The sequence below is a fragment of the Centropristis striata genome, chromosome 9, assembly GCF_030273125.1.
Source record: "Centropristis striata isolate RG_2023a ecotype Rhode Island chromosome 9, C.striata_1.0, whole genome shotgun sequence".
NCBI classification, from domain to species: domain Eukaryota; kingdom Metazoa; phylum Chordata; class Actinopteri; order Perciformes; family Serranidae; genus Centropristis; species Centropristis striata.
The window spans coordinates 14,844,922-14,869,025 of NC_081525.1; the positions used below are offsets into that span (position 1 = coordinate 14,844,922).

Here is a 24,104-nt window from a genome sequence, read left to right on the forward strand (position 1 = left end):
TTTTGTGTCTTTTTTTTCTACACCTAGGGATTGTAAACCTACGCCCAGAGGGGAGGAGCTGAAACTCTGTGTGCAATGGATGGGAACTGTCATTTAAGATTGAACCAGTAATGCGCTGTAATTGTTTTGTGTACAAGGTCTCCACGTTGAGCTGTGGCTCACCAATCAGTCTGCTAGACCACTTTACTATTTGGTTGACTGAGTTTTTATTTTTCAATGAGAGGTTGCCGTTGGGGTGTGTGCGTTACAGGGGCCAGTCTATACCACCCCTATGAATTTCATTGCCTTAAGTGTTATAGTGTGGCCACGGTACCAAATATGAAATTAGACTGCCACCACAGTGCCACCTAGGGGCTGATCAATAAAAACTTAAAGGGTTATCCTCAGGAGGGCATTGACAATAGTTGTACCAAGTTTTGTATAATAATGCACAAACTATCCCTTTAATCCTCATACAGTGTCTGAAGGAGGACTCTTAACTGATATGTATAAATTAGAAGAGGCAGGTAGCAATGGTGGAAAGTAACTTTGTACATTTACTGAAGTACTGGACTTAAAGTAAAATGTAAAAATTATTTTATTTAAGTTAGTAATTTTTAAATTTTAAATATTCAATTTTTAAATTTTTAAATTTTTAAAATTTTTATAATTATTATTTTTTCAGCGTTTCTGCGCATGCACGGTCTTTCCGGCTCCTGCGCAGCCCCATGCACAGAAGCGAAAACGGCCGTGCATGCGCAGAAGCGAAAAAGGCCGCGCATGCGCAGAAGCGAAAATAGCTTCTAAAAAATTAATAATAAAATAAAAATAAATAAATAAATTAAACAAACCAAAAAATAATAAAGAAAAAAAATAAATGTAAAAAAAAGTAAAAAAAAAAAAAAAAGTAAAGAAGTAAAAAAGACGGTGGTGGAAGAAGTGTTCAGATCCTTTACTTCAGTAAAAGTACTAATACCACACTGTGAAATGACTCCACTCTGCTCATTTTAACTACCTAATAAACTTTTAAGTGGTTTCATTTATAAAAATGGGTAATCATTTTAAATGTATCATGTTTTTTATTTTAAATCTTGACCTGAAAAGTAACTTAAGCTGTCAACTAAATGTAGAGGAGTAAAAAGTACAATATTTGCCTCAAAATGTAGTGGAGTAGAAGTATAAAGTTACATAAAATGTACATAAAAGTACCTCAAAATTTTACTTTAAGTCCAGTACTTGAGTAAATGTACATAGTTACTTTCCACCATTGCTACCTGCCTCTTCTAACTTATACATATCAGTTAAGAGTCCTCCTTCAGAGGGATAGTTTGTGCATTATTATACAAAACTTGGTACATATATTGTCAATGCCCTCCTGAGGATAACCCTTTAAGGGTTTGACTAAGACCTTTGACTATTGATCGGCCCCTAGGTGGCAGTCTAATTTCATATTTGGTACCGTGGCCACACTATAACACTTAAGGCAATGAAATTCATAGGGGTGGTACAGACTGGCCCCTGTAACGCACACACCCCGAAGGCAGCATGCCCCGACACACGTGTACTGCGAGGGCCCGTTCAGTCAATTGAGTCCAAAAACAAAGCTTTACACCTTCTTTTGTGCCACTAATCCGGTTAATTTAATCCATAGTGTTTCAATAAATAACAGGCAACATTTAATCATTGTTTAAATATATATAACACCTGTAATAGTATTTGGGGGCAAAGTTGCAGTGTGTATTTAGAAAAACTGTTTTAAAGGAACAGTGTGTAGGATTTAGTGACATCAAATGAATACCCCTCCCTTTCCAAGCATGAATAGAACCAGGGCTGGCCTTCAGGTAAAAAAAAAAAAAAGTAGAGATTTGGTGCTTCTCAAAGTCAAGGATGCTTGCTTAATAGGACAGATCCCTCTGAGTCTGGTCCTGCAGAGGCGAGGCAAGACTCCTTCCAGTCACTGGTATAACACACAAATGGAACGGTGGACAGGTGCTACGTCCAATTCAAAAACAGTGCACCACATGGATGTGGTTTGGCATCAGTACTTTTCAACACTTTTGTAGAAATGGAGAAAAAAATACTTTCATCATTTATTTCTAAAAATAGCATACTGTGCAGCCAACATTGCCGCTCCATCGGCCACTATTTTTAAAACCCCGGGAGACAGTTGTGAGCAAAGCATTGTGGGTGCACAAAGTATGATGAGGATACACACATGGATCCTTGGAAATTCACCAAAAGAAGAATCTAAGGATTCTTGACATCAGAACGGTCCATTGGCAGATATTGATGAAGTAGTATCTTTCAAATTCAGCTGTTTGAGGATGCTTCCTTGATTTTGAGGTGCTTGGTTTTAGGACTGGCCGTTTAAAGCATCAAATTCAGTGTTCCGGCTATCGCTATCTTGTTTTACGTCTGTCGAAATCTTTGTTTTTTGAAACCGTGAGAGACTATATTTGGACTGGGAAGGCACAAAGACGACATAATTTACACAATTAACCTATTGTCTTGAAGAAGACTTGAGACTAGTGGTTGAGATTTTTGAAAGAATGCAGACTCACTGCACTTCCGCGTTTGCTTCACTGGTCAGACCACAACCAACTCCTTCATTTTGATCTGCACAACAGTCATACTACAGGATGATGTAGTGATCAAGTGATGGAGATTGTTTAGTGAAAATAGCTTTATTTTTTGAGTAAAAAAAAAAAGAAAAACAAAAGAAATTCTTATTTATTTAGCATATTCAAACTGTAACATACAGAACATGTTGATAATCTCCTCAAGCAACTTTGGAACAGGCAGAACTGTATGAACAACAAAGTGCAGTGCGTGTACAGTTAACACATTCATGGCATTTCAAGTAGACAACCAACGAGGAATGGAGACTATCTACGTCTATTCCACATTGGAAACCTTAACAAGGACCTACCAACCTTTGGTCAAAATTTTAAAGTATGTTTTGTGCAAGAATGCCTTCTCAAAAAAAACAAAACATATAAACCAGTGTCTACATTTAAGTCAGGATGAACTGAAATATGGTGGTAAGGGTTCATCAAATGGGATAACTCAACAGAAGAACTTAACATCACTGCACAGTTTAATAAACATTTAACTACAGTGTATTGATGCATTAATGAGCTTAATGTTGCTGGAAGGAGGACTCATCCAAACGTGAAAAGAACAGAAAAAACACACAAGAAAAATTTGATTCAGGTTCGACATTTGACAGTGTCACCCCAATCATCTCAAAGTCAACAGTGCATCAGTGCAGACATTTACAATTTCAAATACAAAGTAATGGCAAGACCCATTCATATTTTACTGTTTGTTTCACATTTAACATTTTTATTTTCTCATCTCAAGAACACGTATGGTTGATGTGAAGTTGTCTTTTGTGCCAGGGAAACAATCAACAGCTCAAGTTATTCAATGAATATGTGTCTTTTTTTCCAAGTTAATCCCAGTTTCCTTTTAGTCCAGGTTCAGCTCAAATGTAGTCATGATGTCCCGCTGCATACTCATGTCAATACCAGACATCTATGAAGAGAACAATAAAGCACAAAGCAACTGTTAATATTTGATTTTAACAACGTTAAAGGAACAAAATGATACTAAACGTGGATGAGGTCACTCACAGCCTCTCGCCTGCGTCGTTCCTGCTCCTTTTTGCGGGCCATCTCTCTTTCCCTATCCAGCGAGGACTGTGTGGTTAGAGGTGGTGCTGCTGTGGGAGAGTTTGGCTGTTGTGGCTCAATATCTTGAGGAGAGCCTGCTTCTGTGCAAATGGTCTCTGGTGACTCAGGATCCTCATTGATAGGTTGTGGGTTTGTTTCTGCTTTACACAAGTCTGGTAAGCTAGAAAGAGAATGATGAAGCCCACTTTTAATCTTTCTTGGCGCTTGAACAAGGAAATACCCCTTTTGGTTTATCAGCACCCTTTCAAAAACTGGGATTTGGACACTAAAATGATGCTGAAAGTATAGTTTTGGCTTCTTTTAAACTTAGTCTAAGGACAGGAAATTACAGGTGCATCTCAATACATTAGAATATGATGGAAAAGTAAATTTCCAGTAGTTCAAGTCAAATAGCCCCAACCAAGTATTGAGTGTATATAGATGGACATATTTTTCAGAGGCCAACATTTCCATATTAAACATACTTTTTAAAATTGGTCTTTTGTAATATTCAAATTTTCCGAGACACTGAATTTTGGGTGTTCATTAAATGTAAGCCATAAAAAAAAAAAAAAAAATTAAAGACATGAAATGTTTCATTCTGTGTGTAATGGATCTATATAATGTGTTATTTCCACCTTTTGAATTGAATTACTGACATAAATAAACTTTTCTATGATATTCTAATTTATTGAGATGCACCTGTAAATTGAGAAGCAAATGTGATGCATTTGCTTCATACCTGCTCTTTTCAGGGGCCTCCGTCTCCTTGGGCTCATCGATCGGTTTCTTCTTCTGAGCCTTTTCCCGTTCCTTTTCTATGGCAGCCTTACGGAACTGCTGGAAACTCTCCTTTGAGGATTTGATTGTAGCTGCAGTGACTGATTGCCTCACCAGTTTTGCCCAGGACTCAGCATTTTTCAGAACAATGTCCTGAAAAAAAAGAAAGAAAGATCACCATGTTTATTTATCTACTTTAAAATGTGGCAGGCATTGTTGGAACGAGCTAGGATCGGGTTTGAAGCGACATTGAAAAGGTATAGCTCTGATTATTTAAGTCGGGTTGAGGGAGGTACTTATTCATGGCCAGTGTATTACCTACAGTAAATGGCAGTCAGCCTGCCGCATGTAGGAGGACAAACATAGAAGCTAGGCAATGTACTGCTGTGGATGGGGGAAGCAGCTAAATGTATTTAAACAAACATACACAAACAAATAAATAAATAAAATCAGCTTGTGTGTTAGCTCCATTTGGAAAATGTTCACAGCTTTACCTTGCCATCAGACTGCCCTGTTTATTATGAGGGAGGGAGCTGAAGCGCTTACTCTCTTGAAAGCCACCAGAAAAACAGCGATTATAACTCGCAGATCACTTTGCAGCTGACACAATCATTTAGTCAGTTTGTTTTATTTTGTGACTTTGGGGAATACAAACTAACACTTTCAAACAGCACAAACAAGACACAACACGGCAGCTCCTGTGTTCTGCGAGGTATAATGATGTATAATGTTTTTGTTAATGAAGTCTGGGATCTTTGAAGAGAGCACTGATAGCAGCTTCAGGTCCCCATATGGGAGAGCTGCCTCTGTCCACAGCAGTACACTGCTAAGCTCCTGTGCTGGTACTCCTGTCTGTGGGGCCAACTGCCTGTATTTCTGTTGTGGTAATACACTGATTATAGATTAGCACCTGATACAACCACACTTCAATAAATGTGACCCATCTTTTTACAGACCTGCCAACCTGTATGCATTCGGAAGTCAAAGTCTGCTGCTATAGGTGTAGGTGTAGCTGTAGGTAATTACACCATTAATTACAGGTCTTTGTAGTTGTAAATGTAATAAATAATAAAAGTGAAGCTAATACAGTTTAATTAAATGTATGCATGTTATCATTTTTTTCTGAATACATGCACTCTATATGACCTATAATAATAATATATGTCTGACCGCTTAGGAACAGAGTTGGAAATTATGTAAATACTTGGCAAAAATAAACATATCTATTTGATCAAATAATATTAGCAATAGCTTTAATGGATTTCTTGACCCAGAAAATGTTTATTTTGACAGCAAGATGGACCTTCTATGTGGCTTGGAAGATATATTGGTTCTAATAGATTTTATATGGCTGCCATCTCTGATCCGAATTTTGATGAAGTGGCTCCCACCAAAAATTGAATCGAGAGCATGCAAAAAAAATGTGGTGCTTTTTTCCGGCATGTCCCCTTTATTTAGCTAAGCCACCTGACTATAAGTGATAGCCTACGCAATGATGAAAACAGTTGGTTAGGGATTTATATCTGTACTGTCATCTTTCAAATTGGCTGAAAACCCCATTTTAAAAAAACCTAACTTGCTCAAACATTTAAACTTTTTTCGGAGATATAAACAATATAAAAGCAGCAGTAATTAAATAGTGATCATTGGTCGCCGTGTTAAGGCAAGTGATGAGGATGGACAGAGAGACAGAAATGACCAACTAACATTAGTGACATCTGCAGATATTTTTGGAAATCAGTGCATTCTTCACTTTTTTGTCTGTATGACTGCTGGATGAATGCAAATTTTGTACTGAAATGCATATGTATGCAAATTATGGGTTAGGGTTAATTCAATACACAAACAGCTGTGATTCACATCTGATGCATCGAGGTCGACAAAGTGGTACTCAGGAGGTTTGTTAAGGGTTGGCAGGTCTACCATAATTCATTTTTGGCCACTAAAGGGTAGAAAAATATAAATATAATATCTTAACTGTGCAGACAAAATTAATATTCATTGGTGCAACCCACTCTGCATTCTGAACTACAGAATAATTCTTTAACATTTCAGGATATAAGATATTAACACTTTTTTGTTATAGTGAAATCAGTTAAACAAAGCTTACCTTTTTAGGGATTTGGACTTTGTCCTCCTCAGCAGGTCTACTTGCTGTGTTTAGTGTGTAAGGCACATTAATCACTTGACCTTCAGGAAAACCCTCAGGGTATCTGAAATCTGGCATAATAACTTTAAAACGAAGTCATTTAAAAAAAAATGATGATTTTTAAGTAAGAGTCTTCTAGTGGACTTACTGGACCTGGTCTCTTCTTTGGGTGGCAGTGGGCTGTCTCTCAGAGGGGACAGCACTGGACCTGGCTGAAAGGTGAGATTTAGTTTTACTTTTTTTTTTGTATAAATCATTAGGTTGTAAATGCTTAACAGCAACACAGCCAACATTTCTAAATATTCAAGTCCAAACACAGAGAAACATTAAGGATTATTATATACCATATTGCTTTGCAGTTATGACAGACCTTGTATACTTTTCTTAAAATAAATGGTCTGGAAAAAAAGAGAAAAAAAGAACATCAAGGGAGCACTGAAAATGTAATCAGTGTCCTCTGTAACTGCAACTTGGCCCCTTGCATGATGAACATACATTTCACAACTACCATGTGGTGATAGTTACCTAAAATCAACACAACTTGTGAGCAGTAAGGCAGAAATATTACATGTTTACAGCTAAACAAACTGAACTGTAGAGGTGTGAATCAGTTTATCCCGATACTTGAGTCACAATACAATATTATTGCGATTTTAAGCCAATATGGTGAGTATTGCGATACTATATATTGCGATTTAACTTTTTAGGAGAATTTTCTGTCCAAAAAATGTAATTCAATCAAGAATTGTTTTGTCATATAAGAGAAAATTCTCAGTGTATCCACAATGAGAGTCAAACCCACAAACTGACCAACAAAGTATTCAGTCAAACTGAACCGAACAGATATCAAACGTGTATGGACGACAACAACTGCAGCATTTCATCAAAGTTTCCTCAACTTTAAGCTCCACTGCTCAGGTTTTTTTTTTTTTTAATGAAACATAAGAAACCCTTACTTTGCAGCGTTCTTCCCAGCTTCCCAGCACTATATGGTGAGGCACATGGTGATCTTATAGTTTCATATGATACCAGTATCTCTAGTATATTCCTAAAAGTGAACCTGCTATGTTCTCCAAAAACGTCGTAAAAACGATAAATATCGATACTTTATGGCCATGAATCAATCCAATATTGCCACGCAAATAAATGTTTTCGATCGCTATCGTAACTACCCCCCCCCCACACCCACACCCACACACACACACACACACACACACACACACACACACACACACACACACACACACACACACACACACACACACACACACACACACCTCTACTGACCGGTGTGATCTCATTGATATGGAGATAATACAAAATGTAACGTCCAGACCTGAGTGAGTCCATAAGAAGATTAAAAAAAGTTGTCTTTTTAAAATTTAAAGCCAACAGTGTTTGTGAAGTTTCATCAGAATTACCTCGAATCTGGGGGCAGCCCAGTCCATTAGCTCTCCTGGAGATGCCATGGGGGATAAAAGGGCAGACAAATCTGTCAAACAGCAAAGGACAGATATCAGTACAACCATGTCAGAGGCTACAGTGCATTAACACAAACTTATAGCATGAAGTTGGTGCACAGTAAAGTCAACTGGAGGCAGGAATAAGCAGCATTGAAATGCAATAGGGGTGGTAATTGACTGGTACATTTCTTTCCTTCTTCTGTTCAGTCCAATTAGAAGTGAGTGTCAGTGAGCCGAGTGGAACGCCCCAAAGTTCTGTTTCTGAAGGACACTGAGCATATGGGACAATTAAAGGGGAACATTGGAAGAGAAGGTTCATTAGATACAGAGCCACATCAGTGAGGGAGAAATAGTTTGGATTTTTTTGGGGGGGTGGGTTGGGTTATATGAGGTATTTCTCCATGGTGTAATATCGACAGTATGTGGTGGTCTGCACGTCCCCAGTTTAGAGAAGCAGGCAGGAGTACAGTCATGGAAGCTAAGAAATGTACTGCTGTGGATGGGGGCAGCAGCTAAATATATTTTACTCTGAACACTAGAAAAAGGCCCACCTAAAAGAATCAATATCAGTTTAAGTGCACACTATATTTAGAATATTTTTCACCACTCAGGACGCCCCCGCCATTATATCCATCTATGCTCTCTTCAAAGCCACCAGACTCCTTTGACAAAACAGTTATTTTAGTTGCTGGTCTACTGCTGTTTTGCAGTTTGTTTGTGTTATTGTGCAACCTTTTTTTTTAATCTGAACTAATCCTTTAAATCATTAAAGTCACACAACAACACAAACAACTAGCAACTCAAGTGTTCTGTGAGATAAAATTACAGTTTCTGTCAAAGAAGTCTGGTGGCTTTGAAAGACGCATAGAACAGCTTTGGTTGTTTAAAATGGGCTGTCTAACAGCAAGGCAAAGTGGTAAAACTATAGTAAATATAGAGTTGATTTTTTTTTTCATACAACAGCACTCAAAAAAATCCAAACTATCCTTTTAAAGAAAAAAAAAAGAAAAGCAAGAGCTGACAAAGCTAATCTGTGAGTACAGGGTTTTTGGGAGGTATTGATGCTGTTCTGGCACTAGGTCTCATAGGTCACTGAAAGGGACGGCTTCTAAAGGCTGGGGAAACAGGGATAGTGCAGAACTAAAAAAGCAAAAAAACAGATGAGGTTAAATGTAAAAAGTAAATAAATAAATGGTAAAATAACGCCAATTTAAACAGTCTCAAATGTTTTCACTTCACAAACATAAATAGAAACATGTATATTTATTTGAATGGATATTATAATGTGCAAGTTGACCCAGTTTGTCAATGCCCAGGGCTAAATGGCTTCCATTTTGTCAAGGAAAATTACGGTTTTAACCCTCCTCTTAAGTTGCTGTTCAAATTGACCCATTTCAAAGTTTAAAAACCTAAAAAATTAAAGAAAAATAGTTAAAAGTATTTTCCCATCAAAGTAAAAAAAAATAAAAATGTAAAATAAAAAAATAAAAATCAGTGTCATGTAAAACCATTGTATTTTATATGTAGGTCTCTCCCATGTATTTAAAAAAAGGTTTAACATGCATTTTTGATGAAAAACAAGTGAATTATCCTCATTGAACCATGATCTGTGAGAGGTAAAGAACACTGCATTGCACTAAATATTGATTGAAATGGTTAGTAATAGAGTTATTAATTAAATATAAACAATTTGTATTGAGATTTTTTTTGTTTGACACTTTTGGATAATAAAACTTGTTCCTATATTGCTGATCATGAAAAAAACCCAAACATAACAGGAGTGTTAAGTAAAGGTAAAACTATTGTCCAATTTTGGACAAATCTTAATCCCCTCATAGTTCATAGGGTCATATAGTTCATAGTTAAGGGTCATAAAGGACAAATGTGAGCAGTACCTGGAGGTGATAGAGTCAGCTCATCACAGGTCTGGTCTGTGTTACAGGGTGCTGGCTGGCCTTTGGTTTCTGCTACAGCGGACTGCACAGCAGGAGGAGGCTGACAGGTCTTAACTGAGGCTTTTGTCAAATCCTTTGTCTCCGATATCCGCTTGGCACAGGCAGCACGGTTCACCTTAGACTTAAAGAAATCACATTCTTGTAACCAACAAGGCCATCTTACCACAAATCACTTGATTACAGTAAGAAAATACTGAAAGTATTTACCTTCGTCTTAACCTTTTGGCAAGAGTCTTTATTTTTTGGCTTCTTTGCTTTTGGCACTGAAAGACATGCACATTAATTATTAATTACTGTTGACAGAGTCAGGCATCAGTTCCTCCCACAGCTGTTAATGTAAAACATACATTTATTTTAAAAAATGCAATGTTTTTTTTAGTAATGTAGACAGATACATAAATATAACAGGGCAATTAAATATTGTATAATGCAGCATCCATTGGCAAAATTAACTCCAAATAATTTGTAATCATTAGCTTTGTTAAACACTAAAGAACATAAATGGGTAAACAGAGTGCTGCTTAATATATAATTACATTATATATATATATATTTTTTTATACAAATTCCCTAAATTCTCTATATTTAAGACTTTTTTTTATGTGAACCTTTCAATCCATCATGATAATGTATCACCGCCCATAACGCCCATATCCCTACCACAATAAAAATCTGATGGTCCTGTTTGTATGTCATATAATAAAAGGCATTACACAAAATGGTTAAAATGCATTTTACCTCTGCTCTGTGATTAAAAAGTGTTTCCTGTTGGGCCACAGAGATGTGTTTGAATATGAAAAAATATACAATAAAAAAGTAATAAAGTGGTTAGGGAGTCAGATATTGGATTTTGTTGATGAGTCACAGCACCATAGTAAAATGCTTTTTCACTTTATGCCTGCTGCACAGAAAGTAGGGACTAACTTACAAGGTGTTTGGAGAAAGGATGACATATTATATATACACAGAAGGCCTCTATTGACGTCAGAGCAGAACAATATTCATGGTTGCATAAGATTGGCTTTTGTAAACTGCAGGAAATGGCACTAAGAGATATGGTGTTGTTTATTCAAATGACAGAATGCTAATCTATTGCAAATACTGAAAAGCAAGTGACCGGTCATGGTCCTCATATGCCTTTGAGTACATGAAACAGTTCTTGATTACTGCAATCATCCCTTTCATTCATATTGGCCCTGAAGAGAGCCTAGATTTGTGTTTACAGTTTCCTTGATAAGCTACAAAGGAATTTCATACTAAAAAGCCTGTAACCTTGAAAACATACCACCTTGATGTGACTAACTCAGACTGCTGATACCTCATATATACTTCAGCTAAAATTTGGAATGTGCTGCATTTCTTTTAGAGAACAAGACTTTTTTTCTCCAGGGATCCATCTCTGGGGCAAGGGCCATTATTTCTGGATTCCTTGTGTAGCCAGCAGATATCTAGTATCCTGGCATGCCAGACTAATTCCCAAATGTGTGGAACCTCTCTGCACATTTTTGATTTCCAAGGGGTGTTATCAACTGGTGGAGACAAAAAAGCCTCTGAATAAACCAATCAGACCAATGCAACATGACCCCTGATCTAACTGGTGAAGCGCATGACGTAGCGCTGAGTGACACATACAAGTTGAAGTGGTGCTGGGTGTTTTCAAGCAGGACAAACATGGCGGTCGGATCACAAACCTGCTTAAATTGCAGTTAAACAGAACACAAAAAAATTTGTTTTAAAAGCATTTGAGACGAGAAATAGTTAATAATTCACATTTGATAAGTGTTGCCTAGTTTGATCATTGAGTTGAGTGAGTTGAGCTGGATGTCAGTCGTCCTATCAAACATGCTGATTGGCCCAACAGGGGCCACAGCAGCTGGAAATCAGTCTGAATGGTCAAACGTCTAATGAGTGATCAGACTCATCTGCCAGAGCAAAATAAAAATGAGCTCAGCAGATTCATGGTTTCCAGGCTTGAAATTTGCCACTGATTCAGCGTATCAGACAAATTAATAAAATAACTATCAAATATTTTACCACAATAGTCACAGATGTAACAGACATACGAACCTCTTCCATGTAGACAGATTATTAAAAGTGTGTGGGAAAAAAACAAAGAGCAAACACCTTATGAATGTGCAAAAACATAAAACGATTTAATATGTGGGTGGTGAGCAACCAAGAGTAGGCTTGGAAATGCAGTAGGAAGGCACCCAGGTGAATTATGCCCTTGGCTTATCTTTTATTTTTATAAAGGAGAAAGGGAAAAGGTAAACCAAATGTGGGTGAGGGCAGAGTGCTGCTAACCTGATTCAGAGTCACTGCTATCAGAAGAGCTAGAATGAGTAGTACTGCTGCTGCTGTCAGAGCTGGACGAGCTGCTGCTGCTTGCACTAAGCCGTGGAAGGAAGTTGAGGTCAGGAGCTGCCATGACTTTAGCTGTAAACAGACAAAAGGTAAAGTGTATTTTTTTTTACACTCAATGCCTCATATGTGGAAGTACACCTGTGATGACAACATGGCAAATCAAATTCAGATCCTACCTGGTGGCTTTTTTTTCTTTATCAAGTGCTGCTCTTTACTGGCAACTTGAGCTATCCCAGCATTCTTTACTTTCCCAGTCTGTACTCCTCCTGTGGGCTTCAGCAGCTTTTTTTCTGCAGGATGGAAGAGATAATAACCCTCTATTCTAAATGCAATTTATATTCATTGAATCTAATGAAAAAGCTATATTTGCTGACAGAGTAATGCTTCGGGAAAGCAGCGTTGAGCTCTACTCACTGTTAATATTCTTGTTGCATTTCCTCAGGCATACAGCAACGAACCTCTGCAGAGCTCGGAGTGTGGAAGGCTTGAGCAAATCAAAGTCCACCTCAATCTCCTCTAGAGTAGAATCCCGCAGACAGGACTCCCTGGCATGAATGATGTTCACCAGCTTGCCCAGTTTGTCGCCGGGAAGCTTGTCGATGTCAGATTTCAACTGCTTCTTCTCCTGGTAAGTCACTGGTTTTGATGGGACCTCATCCTCACATTTTAAAGGTACTCCATGAATATTGTGTCTGCTGCCATGCCTAGACATGCATACAAAACATCTAATGTTAGTCTTAGCACATGTGCAATATCCAGTTCAACATTACTTGCCCTAAATATAAACCACACTGAAAGGTCACTTACACAGTAGAGCTCTTGCGGTTGGTCATTTTTTCTACAATAGATTTGTATTTGGAGGATTTGTGCTTTAGTCTGGCAATGTCCTTTTCTTTGGCTCTTTTTTCCTTTTTCAATTTGGCTTTCTTCTTCGGTTTCATCAGGGGCTCTTGGGTAAGTCTCTTCAGCTGATCACTGACAGCTTTCAACTGAAAAGCCAGCCATTAATGAGCCAATTAGGTCAAATGCACTGAAGTGAAAGAGCTATTTGCACGCCTACTGGCATGTATATACCAACCCGCTCCTGTAGATTGGCCAGCTGCGTGGCCACCTCTTCTGATGGACTCGCTGTCTCTGAGGAGCTTTCGCTTTCAGAACTTGGTGATGTTGACGCACTTGTGACTCCGTCTCCCTGTCCCTTTTCAGTTCGCTGATGAGGTATGGAACAGCTCTCTGCATCTTGAGGAACCTTCAAATATCGGGCCTCAAAAATCTCCTGCGGATACAAACACTAATGTTTTTTAATAATTGGAATATAATTAACACTGATACTAATGCTTCAACTTAGAAATTACCTCAATCAATCAATTTACACAGTTGGTATAGTACATTTACCAGTATTAATTATATAAAGCCCACTCCATTTCTGACCATTTGTCACTGTTTACTTGTTTGACAAAAAGCACAATAAACAGAGACATTTTCCTTCTAAAATATGTGACGATTTTGCAACATTTCACAGCTGCACCACACCTACAGGCATGGAAAAAAATATTAGACCATTGTTTTCTTCAATTCTTGTTCATTTTTAATGCCTGGTACAAAGGTATTTTCCATGGTTTTCTTGATAATAACCAAAATCATTATCAAGAAAACCATGGAAAATGGCTAGATATCAGCTCTTAAATTAAACTCTTACTAGTGCAGTGCCAGTAGGAAGTATGTATTCATATAGTGGGAGATGCAACACAAGAAGTGAATAAAGCTAAATCTCCACTTAGCATGCTAATCGCGAATAACAGAATTTGCACATTACATGCAGACCACTACAACGTCTGCAACTCCATAAAACAGTTACTTTTCATAATGTACGCACACCATCCAGCACATACACTGAACATTGATATTCGCTGGAAACTACTTGAATATTATTGGAAAATCGAACCTTGTAGCGCACTTTAAAACTCCGAAAGATAGGTAGGCTCAATAGACTTACAGATGAGATGAGTCAGGCATGGAAATCCAGAGCGAATTGGGTTACTGACCAGGTGTAGGCCTATCACACAATGGGGCGGAGCTCCCCTAAAAGGGGGCGGAGCTCCCCTAAAAGGCGTCCGGAAACATTGTAATGCCGCAACACGTCTTTTTTCAAGCATCTTTGTGTTTACCATTATTATTAGTTGCATTCGCCTCATACTGGAGAGAACATTCTTGCCAAAACCGTTGAGACATAGATATTACCATTTCAATAATTATTATGCTGAACACATAACACAATTAAAAGCATTATATATAAAAAGACAAAAGCTTTAGTGTACATTTTCCAAGATCTGGAGATGAAATATATCCAAATTAGATTGAATGTAGGCCTTTAATGTAGAAGAGGAAAATACATTCTACACATTTATTAGGCCCGAAAGATACGCAGAATGCATTTTCTTCTGAGGAAAAAGGAAATATAAACAGAACTTTTTAACAGAAAAAATTCACAAGGTACACAGAAGAAAAAATGTAAATCTGTACCTGCAGTTTTCTTGCCATGTAGACGACCTCATGCGAAGGCGGATTATATTTGTAACAGTTGGAGAACATCAGTCGGACATCAGCGGCAAAATCCTTTGCGTTTGCATACTCTCGATGATCCATTTTGTTCTGAGGAAATAGCAGTTTAGGGAAGTTTGATCTGACTTATATTGAAAGTAAAGTAATGTCATATATTCCTCATCATCGTAATGTTCTTACCTTGATGGTGCCCAGGTCCATAGGCTGCTTGATGATGTCATGGTAGTCGTGCAGGCACAAAGCAACCGAGTCAACGGGGGTATGAAAGGGCCATGCGTATGCGTAGTGTCTCCTCGACAGCATCTCCTTTAGGATGTCATTACAGCACCGGAGCTGCTCAGACAGTCTGACCTTCTTGCACTCAAAGGCAGGCAGGTCTTTCTTTGGAGGTTTGATGGGCCTTTTCCTGGAGAATAAGGTGCAGGGTGCTGAGCGATCCTCAGCATGTGACACCTCACTGCTGCTGATGGAGATGGTGGATGTTGTGGGCTCTGCTTTCCTCTTGAAACCTTTTTTAAGCTGAATATACAAAAATAAGGGTTGCAAATAAAAAGTCTATTTTACCATTTGTTTTGCATTCTGACATTTAAAAGTTTAGTTTAAAGGCACAAATACAGGCTATGGAATCATAAATGTGATTCAACATTAGTATTTAGTCATATGAATAATTCAAGTTTGTGAAACTTGGCCACTTTCATTAATTTCATGCAATGGAGAAAGACACAAACACAAAAAAATTTTTATTGTAGTGCGGTTTGAATGCAATCTCTCATTTCCTCATGTCAAGCTACTACTGGTGCATCTGATTACAATGCAAAACATTTATTTAACCGTTAATCAAAAAAATAAATGAAATTTGGTTTCTTTTCTTACTGAATAACAAGCCAAGCATCAGAAAAGAGTTGTAAACTCCAGGAGGCTTAGTCATAGTAATAATTTAGCTATAAAAAAGACAACAACCTCTTTTACACTCTTGTAGTCAATTTCCTGATTTAAAAGATCCAGTGTGTAGGATTTAGTGGCATCTCGTGGTGAGGTTGCAGACTGCAACTGAATATCTCTTAAACATGTAGCAGAACCTATGGTGGCCTTCAGGAAACATAAGGACCTTCTCTCAAGCCTCTCAGGGTTTCAGCAAGTGCACTGCCAGCCCAGTAGCCCACTGGATCTAAGTTGACTCCCTGCCAGGCCAAAGCATCTGGGAATTATTTTAAGTTTTTAATTAATTTTATTCTATTTTATTTTATTGTTTTACTGTTTTTAGTATTTTATTCTTTTTATTGTTTTTATTTATACCCAGTTGTGTATGATTTATTATATTTTAATAACTGTACAGCACTTTGGTCAACTGAGGTTGTTTTTAAATGTGCTCTATAAATAAACTTTGACTTGACTTGACTTGACTTAAAACTAGTGCAGTGCCCGTAGGAAGTATGTATTGTATAGTGGGAGATTAAGTTGAATCACGAATAACTAGAGAAATCCAGAGCGAATTGGGTTACTGACCAGGTGTAAGCCTATCACACAATGGGGCGTAGCTCCCCTAAAAGGTGTCCGATCGGAAACAGTGCAATGCTGAAACACATCCTAATAGTAAATAATGATATTTTTAAAAATGAATTCAAAAATCTTCAAAATCGAGGATGCACACCTTCGTGCCATGCGCAAGCCACATACGAAATCTGAGGTCAGTCTGACTAACCGGTCAGCGAGATATGCCCTAGACACACACACACGCATGCATGCACGCACGCACGCGCTTCTTGCTTTTACAGATATAGATGTGATATACAAGTAAAGGCTTGGATATAGCGCAATGCGTCCGCAGACAGCTGCTAGTTTCAGGTAATTCGACTCCAATTAAAAACATAGTTATGAATACTATATTCCATAGCTGCTAATGAATCCCTCTCAAACATACACACTAGTACTTTAAAGTTGGTATGTATGTTGCACAAGTCGCTTGCAAAGGAATAAAATACTTACTGTTTCATCAATTTGTGCAGAGAGCACAATGGGTGGCATGAATTGAGGCACATCAGGTGGAATGACCGTCACAGTTTGCTGGAGAACAACTTCTGACACAAGGGATCTCTGCTTTATTGCACCTGCAGGGCCAGAGGTAAAGAGAATACAAAGAGAGTACAAATTAGGCAGCACACTTCCTTTGGACAATAACTGTCCTGAGGACACAAAATCCTAACATGGCAGTATTCGCTGGTGTTTGCAGTATTTAATTGTCAAATACATCTGCAACAAGTATGAAAATCAATGTTAAAATCCATCTACAACCAGGCATATCCAAACTATTCCATAAAGGGCCGTGCTGCTGCAGATTTTCGTTCCAACCAATTAAGAACACACCTGATTCGACTGATCAGCTGTTGAACACTGAGATCAGTTGATTAAATGACTCATGTCTGTTATGCTTCTGCTTGGTTGGAAGGAAAACTTGCAGCCACATGGCCCTTTCTGGAATAGTTTGGACATGCCTGGTTTAAACCAACAGTTTGACATGCTTATCCCAAAAAATACAAAGGTCATATAGGACCATATATGGGACTGTTGTGGTGTAAGATACCTGTATTGGTGTTTCTCCCTTTCACTGGTTCTTTTGTTGCGATTGCTGTAACTTCATACTCTTCCTTAGGCATTTGTGATAATTTCTGCAAAAAAAGCTTCTCCAGGGTCTGTGCCATAAAAACAATGTCATCTGAAGGCTGTGGAAAGAAAATGTACATATTATAATAAAAAAAGCTCTCTTTGTAGCATTTAACATCTTATGCTAATCCTGTTTGAACTGTAGAAATAATCTTTAGCACTGTAATAGCCTGAAAAAAAAGTAATTCTGGGTCAGTGAGTGTAAACTTTCTCATTAGCATAGAACAGCAATGGGGAATAATGAAAGTTACATTAGTTCATACACCCACGTTTGCATTAACTTTCTTGCAGCTTATTTTCTCTGTCTATTATTTTGTGTGGGCAGTTTGAAATGGCCTTTGCAGTTGTACATACATGTAAAGTCTATTACAGCACCATGGATAGTATTCTCTTACCCGATTGTACACATAGCAGTTGGTGAACATGGTGTTGAAGTCTTGTATACAATCAAGCGCTTGCCAGTAGTAGTTGTTCTGAAGACGCTTCTTAATAGTACTCAGATCCATAGGCTTTGTAATAATTGTATAATAATCCTGGAAGACAAATACACTGGCATTAATACACCAAAAGCTTTCGGTTTCAGATTGCATGCACCTTATTTTGGGAGTGATAATAAAAACACATTTTAGAGATGGGTTGTGGTGCTACAAATACAATGTTATTGCTTACTGGGAGACACAGTGCCACTGCATCAACTGGCTGGTGAAAGGGCCATGAAAAGTTATGCCTCCATAAAGCTTTGATCACCACCTTCTCCAGGTACTGTAGCTGATTGGTTACACGTCCAGGGCTCTTGGGATTTATGACCTCTGGCGGAGGGGGATTTCCGCTCACAGTGGGACAGACTTTCACATCAGACATCGCGCTGTCCAAAGGCCATGGAGGGGGAGAGAGTTTGTGGTATGCTTTGCTTCAATGTAGTTTTCATCACACGTTTTTCCTAAAAAGAAAAAAAAAAAAGAGTGAAGAGTTGTTTCTCACACGTCAGTCAAAAATGTAACATTTCTAAACAAACAGGAAAAAGTAATTCAAAACAGAGTTGAATCCCATTCTGCCTTACATCGACAACCTTCAACCCATTTCCTAAATGCCCACAATGCAACATGACTGCTGACAGTAACACAAGTAGCAGCTTGTTTCTGAATATTTTTTTTATCGCCAATTAATTCCTTGAAGAGCCCAACATAAATAATTATTTGACATTAATAATTATGGTGTGTGGCATCAAATGTGTATCAATCCACAGCAGAAAAATAGTCCCCAAACATTCTTTACGGCTGCTTGTGTTTTTTAAGCAAACTTTACTCAGATGTAAACATCTTTGCCCAGATGTTTAAGGAAATGACAAAAAAATTTGAAAACAAATGTTCACTTGTAACACATTTCTTTTGCACAGACAGAGTAGGGAAGTCAGAAAGCTGTTGGTTTTAGTCCTTTCATAGAGTTTGAGGACAAGAAGAAAACTATAGAATAGTGCATGCTTTAACACAGTTATCCAAAGGGCTCAAAAGTTGTTATTTTGTGAGACATAGCCACTGCTTCAATGTTGTTTTCAAATTTGAAATAAAAAAAGTCAAGCTACTCTGCTAAAATAACTTCATGTAGAACAGTGCTTACTGTATTATTTAGCAGCTCATTTTGGTACAGCTTTAAGAGCCATCTCTCCTAAAACATAGTCTGATCATAATCCAGTCAAACATGAAACAAGATTAGAATCATTGAGCCAGGAAATTGTATTTGATTACCTCTTTTTGTATCCAAAACGCCTACTGGTATGTTTTATGTCGACTTGGAACAAATCAAGTGGAAAAAAAGAAGACCAAGAAGTACAAAAGCATCAGCACTCATCTCTGCCTCTCCGACATGGCACGGTGGGGAAATAGCTTATTGATTACAGTATGCTCAATATTGCTTACAAGCTATGAAATTAAAAAGTCACTGTTATTCAGTCAAGCCAATATTTGATCTTCTAGCATAAAGGCAGAGCGGCACTACAACACTGGAGATGTTGTGGAAAATTACAAGTACAAAGAGAATATCAAAGATTGTACTAGCAACTAGGTTTAGGAATCCAAAAGTAACTCAGGATTATGTTATTTTCACAAACTGTTGCCCACATTTACAATGGCATCACAATATAGCAATTCTAGGATACACTGCAAGACAATGATTTACAATATATCATATCTGGAACAGAAAAATAAGTTACCTTAAATTAGGCCGAAAGCAGTAATTGGGCATTTAATCACTGCATTCTGGTTTCAGAATGTTATATATATTCTAATATTAATTAAAATAAATAATGATGGATAAAATGGACATATGGCAGCAGTTTATTTATAATGTATCACAAGATGAAGCGGTACAATATTTTCTTGGTCCCAAACACACACAAAAAGCTAAAGAAATGACAGAACACTAACAGCATGCAAATTCAAAATGCCAGTCTAACACACAGCAACAGTCACAGTAGAGCACAGCTGATGCTCAGGAGCAAGTTCCAGATAAACAGGGCAAATACTGCCATCTACAGGATCTCTTGAAATTGTTCCACACAAAAATTTAACTCAGCAAATCAGTACAACGGAAACAGTAACAAAGGATATACAAGGTCCTAGGAGCAGACACTATATACAGTTTAATTACATAAAAAAATGTTCAAGTAGACTGAGATAAAGGTTTATGGTATGGTGTATTCATGTAAGCTGGTGTCTCAAATTTATGAAGGGTGAAGTAAAATTTGTTGCAAGAGGAAACTTGTAACATTTTGGAATAAACTTCTAATAAAAAAATGTGTTCCAGGCACCCTTCTGGAAATTGATAAAAAAAAGTTTGTTCTTGAAAATCCTTTCAAAAAGCACCTACATTTTATTGAAATACGGTTAAAGCAGCATGAATGTTTGCACGTTGATTATTTTTGTCAAACACACCAGAAACCAAAGCCAAATAAAATTACATTGCAAGTTCTGTTAAGCTTATTTCCATTTTATTGTATTTCTTTAAAAGAGCACAAATGAAGAAAATAGCATACATGAATATATCCAGGAAAGTTGAGTGCATTAGATTATTGTCCTTTTGTTGGGTGTATGGAGGTGCTAAATACATTTCAAGTAACATGACTCCCACTTCAGCCACTAAATGATGAGCTCCACAGTCTCCTACGTCTTGCAGTCACAATGTCCTGGTGATGAGTTTGTCATGCAAGATTGGGGGTCAAATGCTATTTGACAGTTACAATTATTTCATACAGAAAGTAAAGCATTGTCATGTTTTGGACACACTACAGGCTGAAACAATTCGATGATTAATTTGACTGACAGAAAAGTATTCATACAAGAACTTTAATTAATCAGATAAGTAATTTGGCAGACAAGCTTCTAACATGAAAATATGTTCTGATATGCATTTCATATCTGTGTGAAGAAAACAGACTTTCCTGACTATTGTTGAGGCAAGCAATTTGTCATAATTTGGGGTGCCAACAATAAATGTGAAGGACACCAACTATATGATAAATCAGTTAATGAAAAACAATGTATAATGGCTAACGCAAAGCATTGTTGTTGAGCTTAAAATGTATAAAAAAACAAAACAAAAAACAATTTCAAGATGTGACACTATCCTGACTGTCCAATATTTAATAATGCAACTTATAAATGGAAATGGTGTTTGAATCTGCATACCCAACCCTTTCAACAATACAAAGATAATGATATATATTACACAAATATGCTCTCACAATTCGGTCAGCCAAAAAAAAAAAAAAATTGGGAGAGCCAATCTCTTTTGGTACACAAAATGATAGCTGCCACAAAATACCTATTGTCATCTAGAGTTAAACTTCAGCCAAAGTTGTAAAATGTTAAATAGCCATTAGCAAACAAAAAAAGTAGAAAGCAAGAACAGGATTACTGTTTAATACAACAAAGCAAGAAAAATGGAATTGTCAGCATGTCTGCCATGACAACATTATGAAAACTTCTGTTGCTTCTGTCTTGACCCCAACCAACAGTCAACTATTTCACAGTAATAATTTAATTATTTACATACAAAAACCCTAGATCTATTGTTGGGCCATTTGAAATAACTGAAGTATTAAGTGTTGCTTTCTGATACTAAAACACAATGAAGGCTGACAAAACATGTCCCCTTGTGTCGAGCAAAACAAAATCTAGAACATTTACATTACAAACACAAAAGTTAGAAGAAAACCATCTATAGTACCATGATTCTGTCTTTAAAAACGTATCCAGCTTTCCATCAAACCCTCATAATAACATCCACTATTGCAAACACATTGTGTGACTAGTGTCATTTAGGTCTGTCCTGAATAAATTTAAGTCAATCGATTAGTGTCCTTGTAATGTTACCAATCACTAGTCAACCATAAGTTTACCTGCATCAAAAAAGTTCAGATATGATACCAGTATCTTAACCCTCTGGGGTCTATGATGGTGTCGTCCTGATCAGATCATGTGACGTTTAACAAAAAGAGTAGGTCACATGGAGTGCTGCTATCAACTTCACTCCAAAGTACAGACTTGAAACTTTTTTCCAGTTTTCGTTTGACATTCCTAGGTCATGTTAAACCAAAGATATGATAGTTTTAATTTGAATGCACAAAAATATTTGAGCGTTGTTGTAGCTCTCAGCTGCACGCTGCGCTGTTGACAGTGCTCAGGCCAACACGTGAAGCCACCACCACGCCCACCGCTTAGTTTAGCAACTTACATTAGCTGCCGAGCACGTTGAAATGAAAAATGAGAAGGCAATGATGCTAGATTTCAGCGCTTAGCTTAGGTAGCGTTAGCTTCAGTGTCGACCGAGGGAATGTTTAAACAACGAAACGGTGACCTACGCAGTCAGATTAGCTTCGCTGGCTAACGTTAGAAATGAAAAATGCTAACGTTGCCAGGCGACTTTGAGGCCACTGGTGCCTGCTTGCTAGCCAACTTACAGTTAACATAACGTTAGCAACATGAAGCGGTACCTGGGTATTTCCACCTTTCTACCATTTGTTTAATGTCGCAACAAACTTCCCATGTGCATATTCACTCAAGAATCACAAGCATCTACCATAGCCAACGAGCTAACGGCTAGCTAGCGTTAGCTGGCAAGATGCGGTCCCGTTAACCTTAAGGGCTCCTTGCCAGCTTATGACAGCTACTCCAAATGTTTTACTCATGAGAAGAATTACATCAACTACCATTGTACACGTTTACGTTTGGAAAAAACGACATTTTAGTCAGCATTATCGTACCAGCATTACCTTACGAAATATCACGGGTTCTTGCGTTCAACTCTTCAGTGTCAGGCGTCTCCACGGCAACCGCCTCTAATTTATACCGTCTGCTCAAGGCTCTAAACTGATTGGTCAAAAGACCAAAGTGTTACACTTTGTTACTAAGAGAAAAGGCGCCTGGAACATTTTCCTTCATGCATAAATACAACCCATTGTGTTTCCTGCAAATATGTAGCTCCATGGGGTTTTAAAGCATTTGGCAAACACTTTAAATTGTTCCAAAGAAAATGGAAATTCGGTGTAATGGAAACATCCTGATGATCGGTTATTAGACCACTGGCTGATCTGTGCAAAATCACCAACTCTCCTGTAAATAATATCACTCTTCTAAGTGTCCCTCCGTACAGGCAGGCAGTGTTTCCCTGACTGGTCTCTAATGTGTCTGTGCATGGACAGGAACGGAAAACTGGGATCTGGGCGGAGCGGTGCTTTCGCGAGCTGACCCAGAAGCAGAAAACTTAGCTTCAATGAACGCAAAAAAGCTACCAGCCCCTCTCTACCAGGAAAATTACTATACTAATGTTGTGATGTATTCTAACTGCGTTTACCTTTTGCGGGTTATAGAAAACTACACGTCATAAGCAATAACAACTTTTGTAATACTACCGTGGCTTCAAATTTCATTACATTGATTCATTGTAGATTTTTTCCGGGACTCCTAGTAAACGATATAATGACTATGATCAGCATGAATAAGTCTGCAATATAGTTTTTTTATAGTATAGTATTCAAAGTATTAAAATGAGTGGGTAGTATGTGGACTTTACCAAAGATGAACCGTCTCTGACTTTTACAGGGTAACTTGAACTAGGCACGAATTTACTTCCTGTGAGCTGAACTCGCCAGGTTTTGTCTTTACCAATTAAGTAGCCCACTTTTAATCAATTATTGATGGTATGGGCTACAACTGGAAGAAAACATGTTTACCTATAATGGTGTGGGCAGTGAACTGAATTTACTAACTGTGAATAAGAATAATTTTAATCATAATGTTATGAAGCCCTATGTTTGTTTTTGTTCTTTGGACTTTGTAGTCTTGCCATGAATTAAAGGTGAGAATATAGGCTAAAACACATTCAGGCTAAAATATGTAGTCGTATCAGTGGTTTTAAATGTTTGACAATATTCCTTCATTGTTCAGCAGCAAATTAATAGCTTTAACTCTAAAGATCAAGGTTGGGAACATTAGTTCTAGTAGTAGGATAAGCCTGCTTT

At 37.6% G+C, this 24,104-nt stretch overlaps 1 protein-coding gene across 2 annotated transcripts; it reads right to left on the reverse strand.

The window, feature by feature from the left end:
• Window positions 1–2,644: 2,644 nt before the first annotated feature.
• Window positions 2,645–23,227, reverse strand: brdt (bromodomain, testis-specific). 2 transcript variants are annotated; one of them, XM_059341146.1, is made up of 20 exons: window positions 22,857–23,227; window positions 18,257–18,527; window positions 17,983–18,120; window positions 17,508–17,646; window positions 16,913–17,034; window positions 15,107–15,445; window positions 14,888–15,016; window positions 13,443–13,655; window positions 13,172–13,353; window positions 12,779–13,068; window positions 12,541–12,654; window positions 12,305–12,436; window positions 10,208–10,263; window positions 9,941–10,121; window positions 8,004–8,074; window positions 6,731–6,794; window positions 6,544–6,653; window positions 4,396–4,586; window positions 3,615–3,834; window positions 2,645–3,516 (listed from the first exon to the last, which is right to left on the reverse strand). In XM_059341146.1, the coding sequence occupies exons 2-20, from the start codon at window positions 18,446–18,448 to the stop codon at window positions 3,451–3,453; spliced, it is 2,949 nt and encodes a 982-aa protein (XP_059197129.1). In that variant the 5' UTR covers window positions 18,449–18,527; window positions 22,857–23,227; the 3' UTR covers window positions 2,645–3,450. The 2 variants fall into 2 exon arrangements, with proteins under 2 accessions (XP_059197129.1, XP_059197130.1); XM_059341147.1 differs by having other exon boundaries at window positions 13,443–13,640; window positions 22,857–23,224.
• Between the last annotated feature and the right edge of the window lie 877 nt (window positions 23,228–24,104).

Bases quoted from the DNA above. Each gene is read 5' to 3' on its own strand.
- brdt (XM_059341146.1), bottom strand. From the start codon at position 18,448: ATGTCTGATGTGAAAGTCTGTCCCACTGTGAGCGGAAATCCCCCTCCG. The intron at 17,035-17,507 runs GTATCTTACACC...CTGGCCCTGCAG, and splicing joins AGGGAGAAACACCAATACAG to GTGCAATAAAGCAGAGATCC. The intron at 10,122-10,207 runs GTAAATACTTTC...GATTTCTTTAAG, and splicing joins GCCAAAAGGTTAAGACGAAG to TCTAAGGTGAACCGTGCTGC.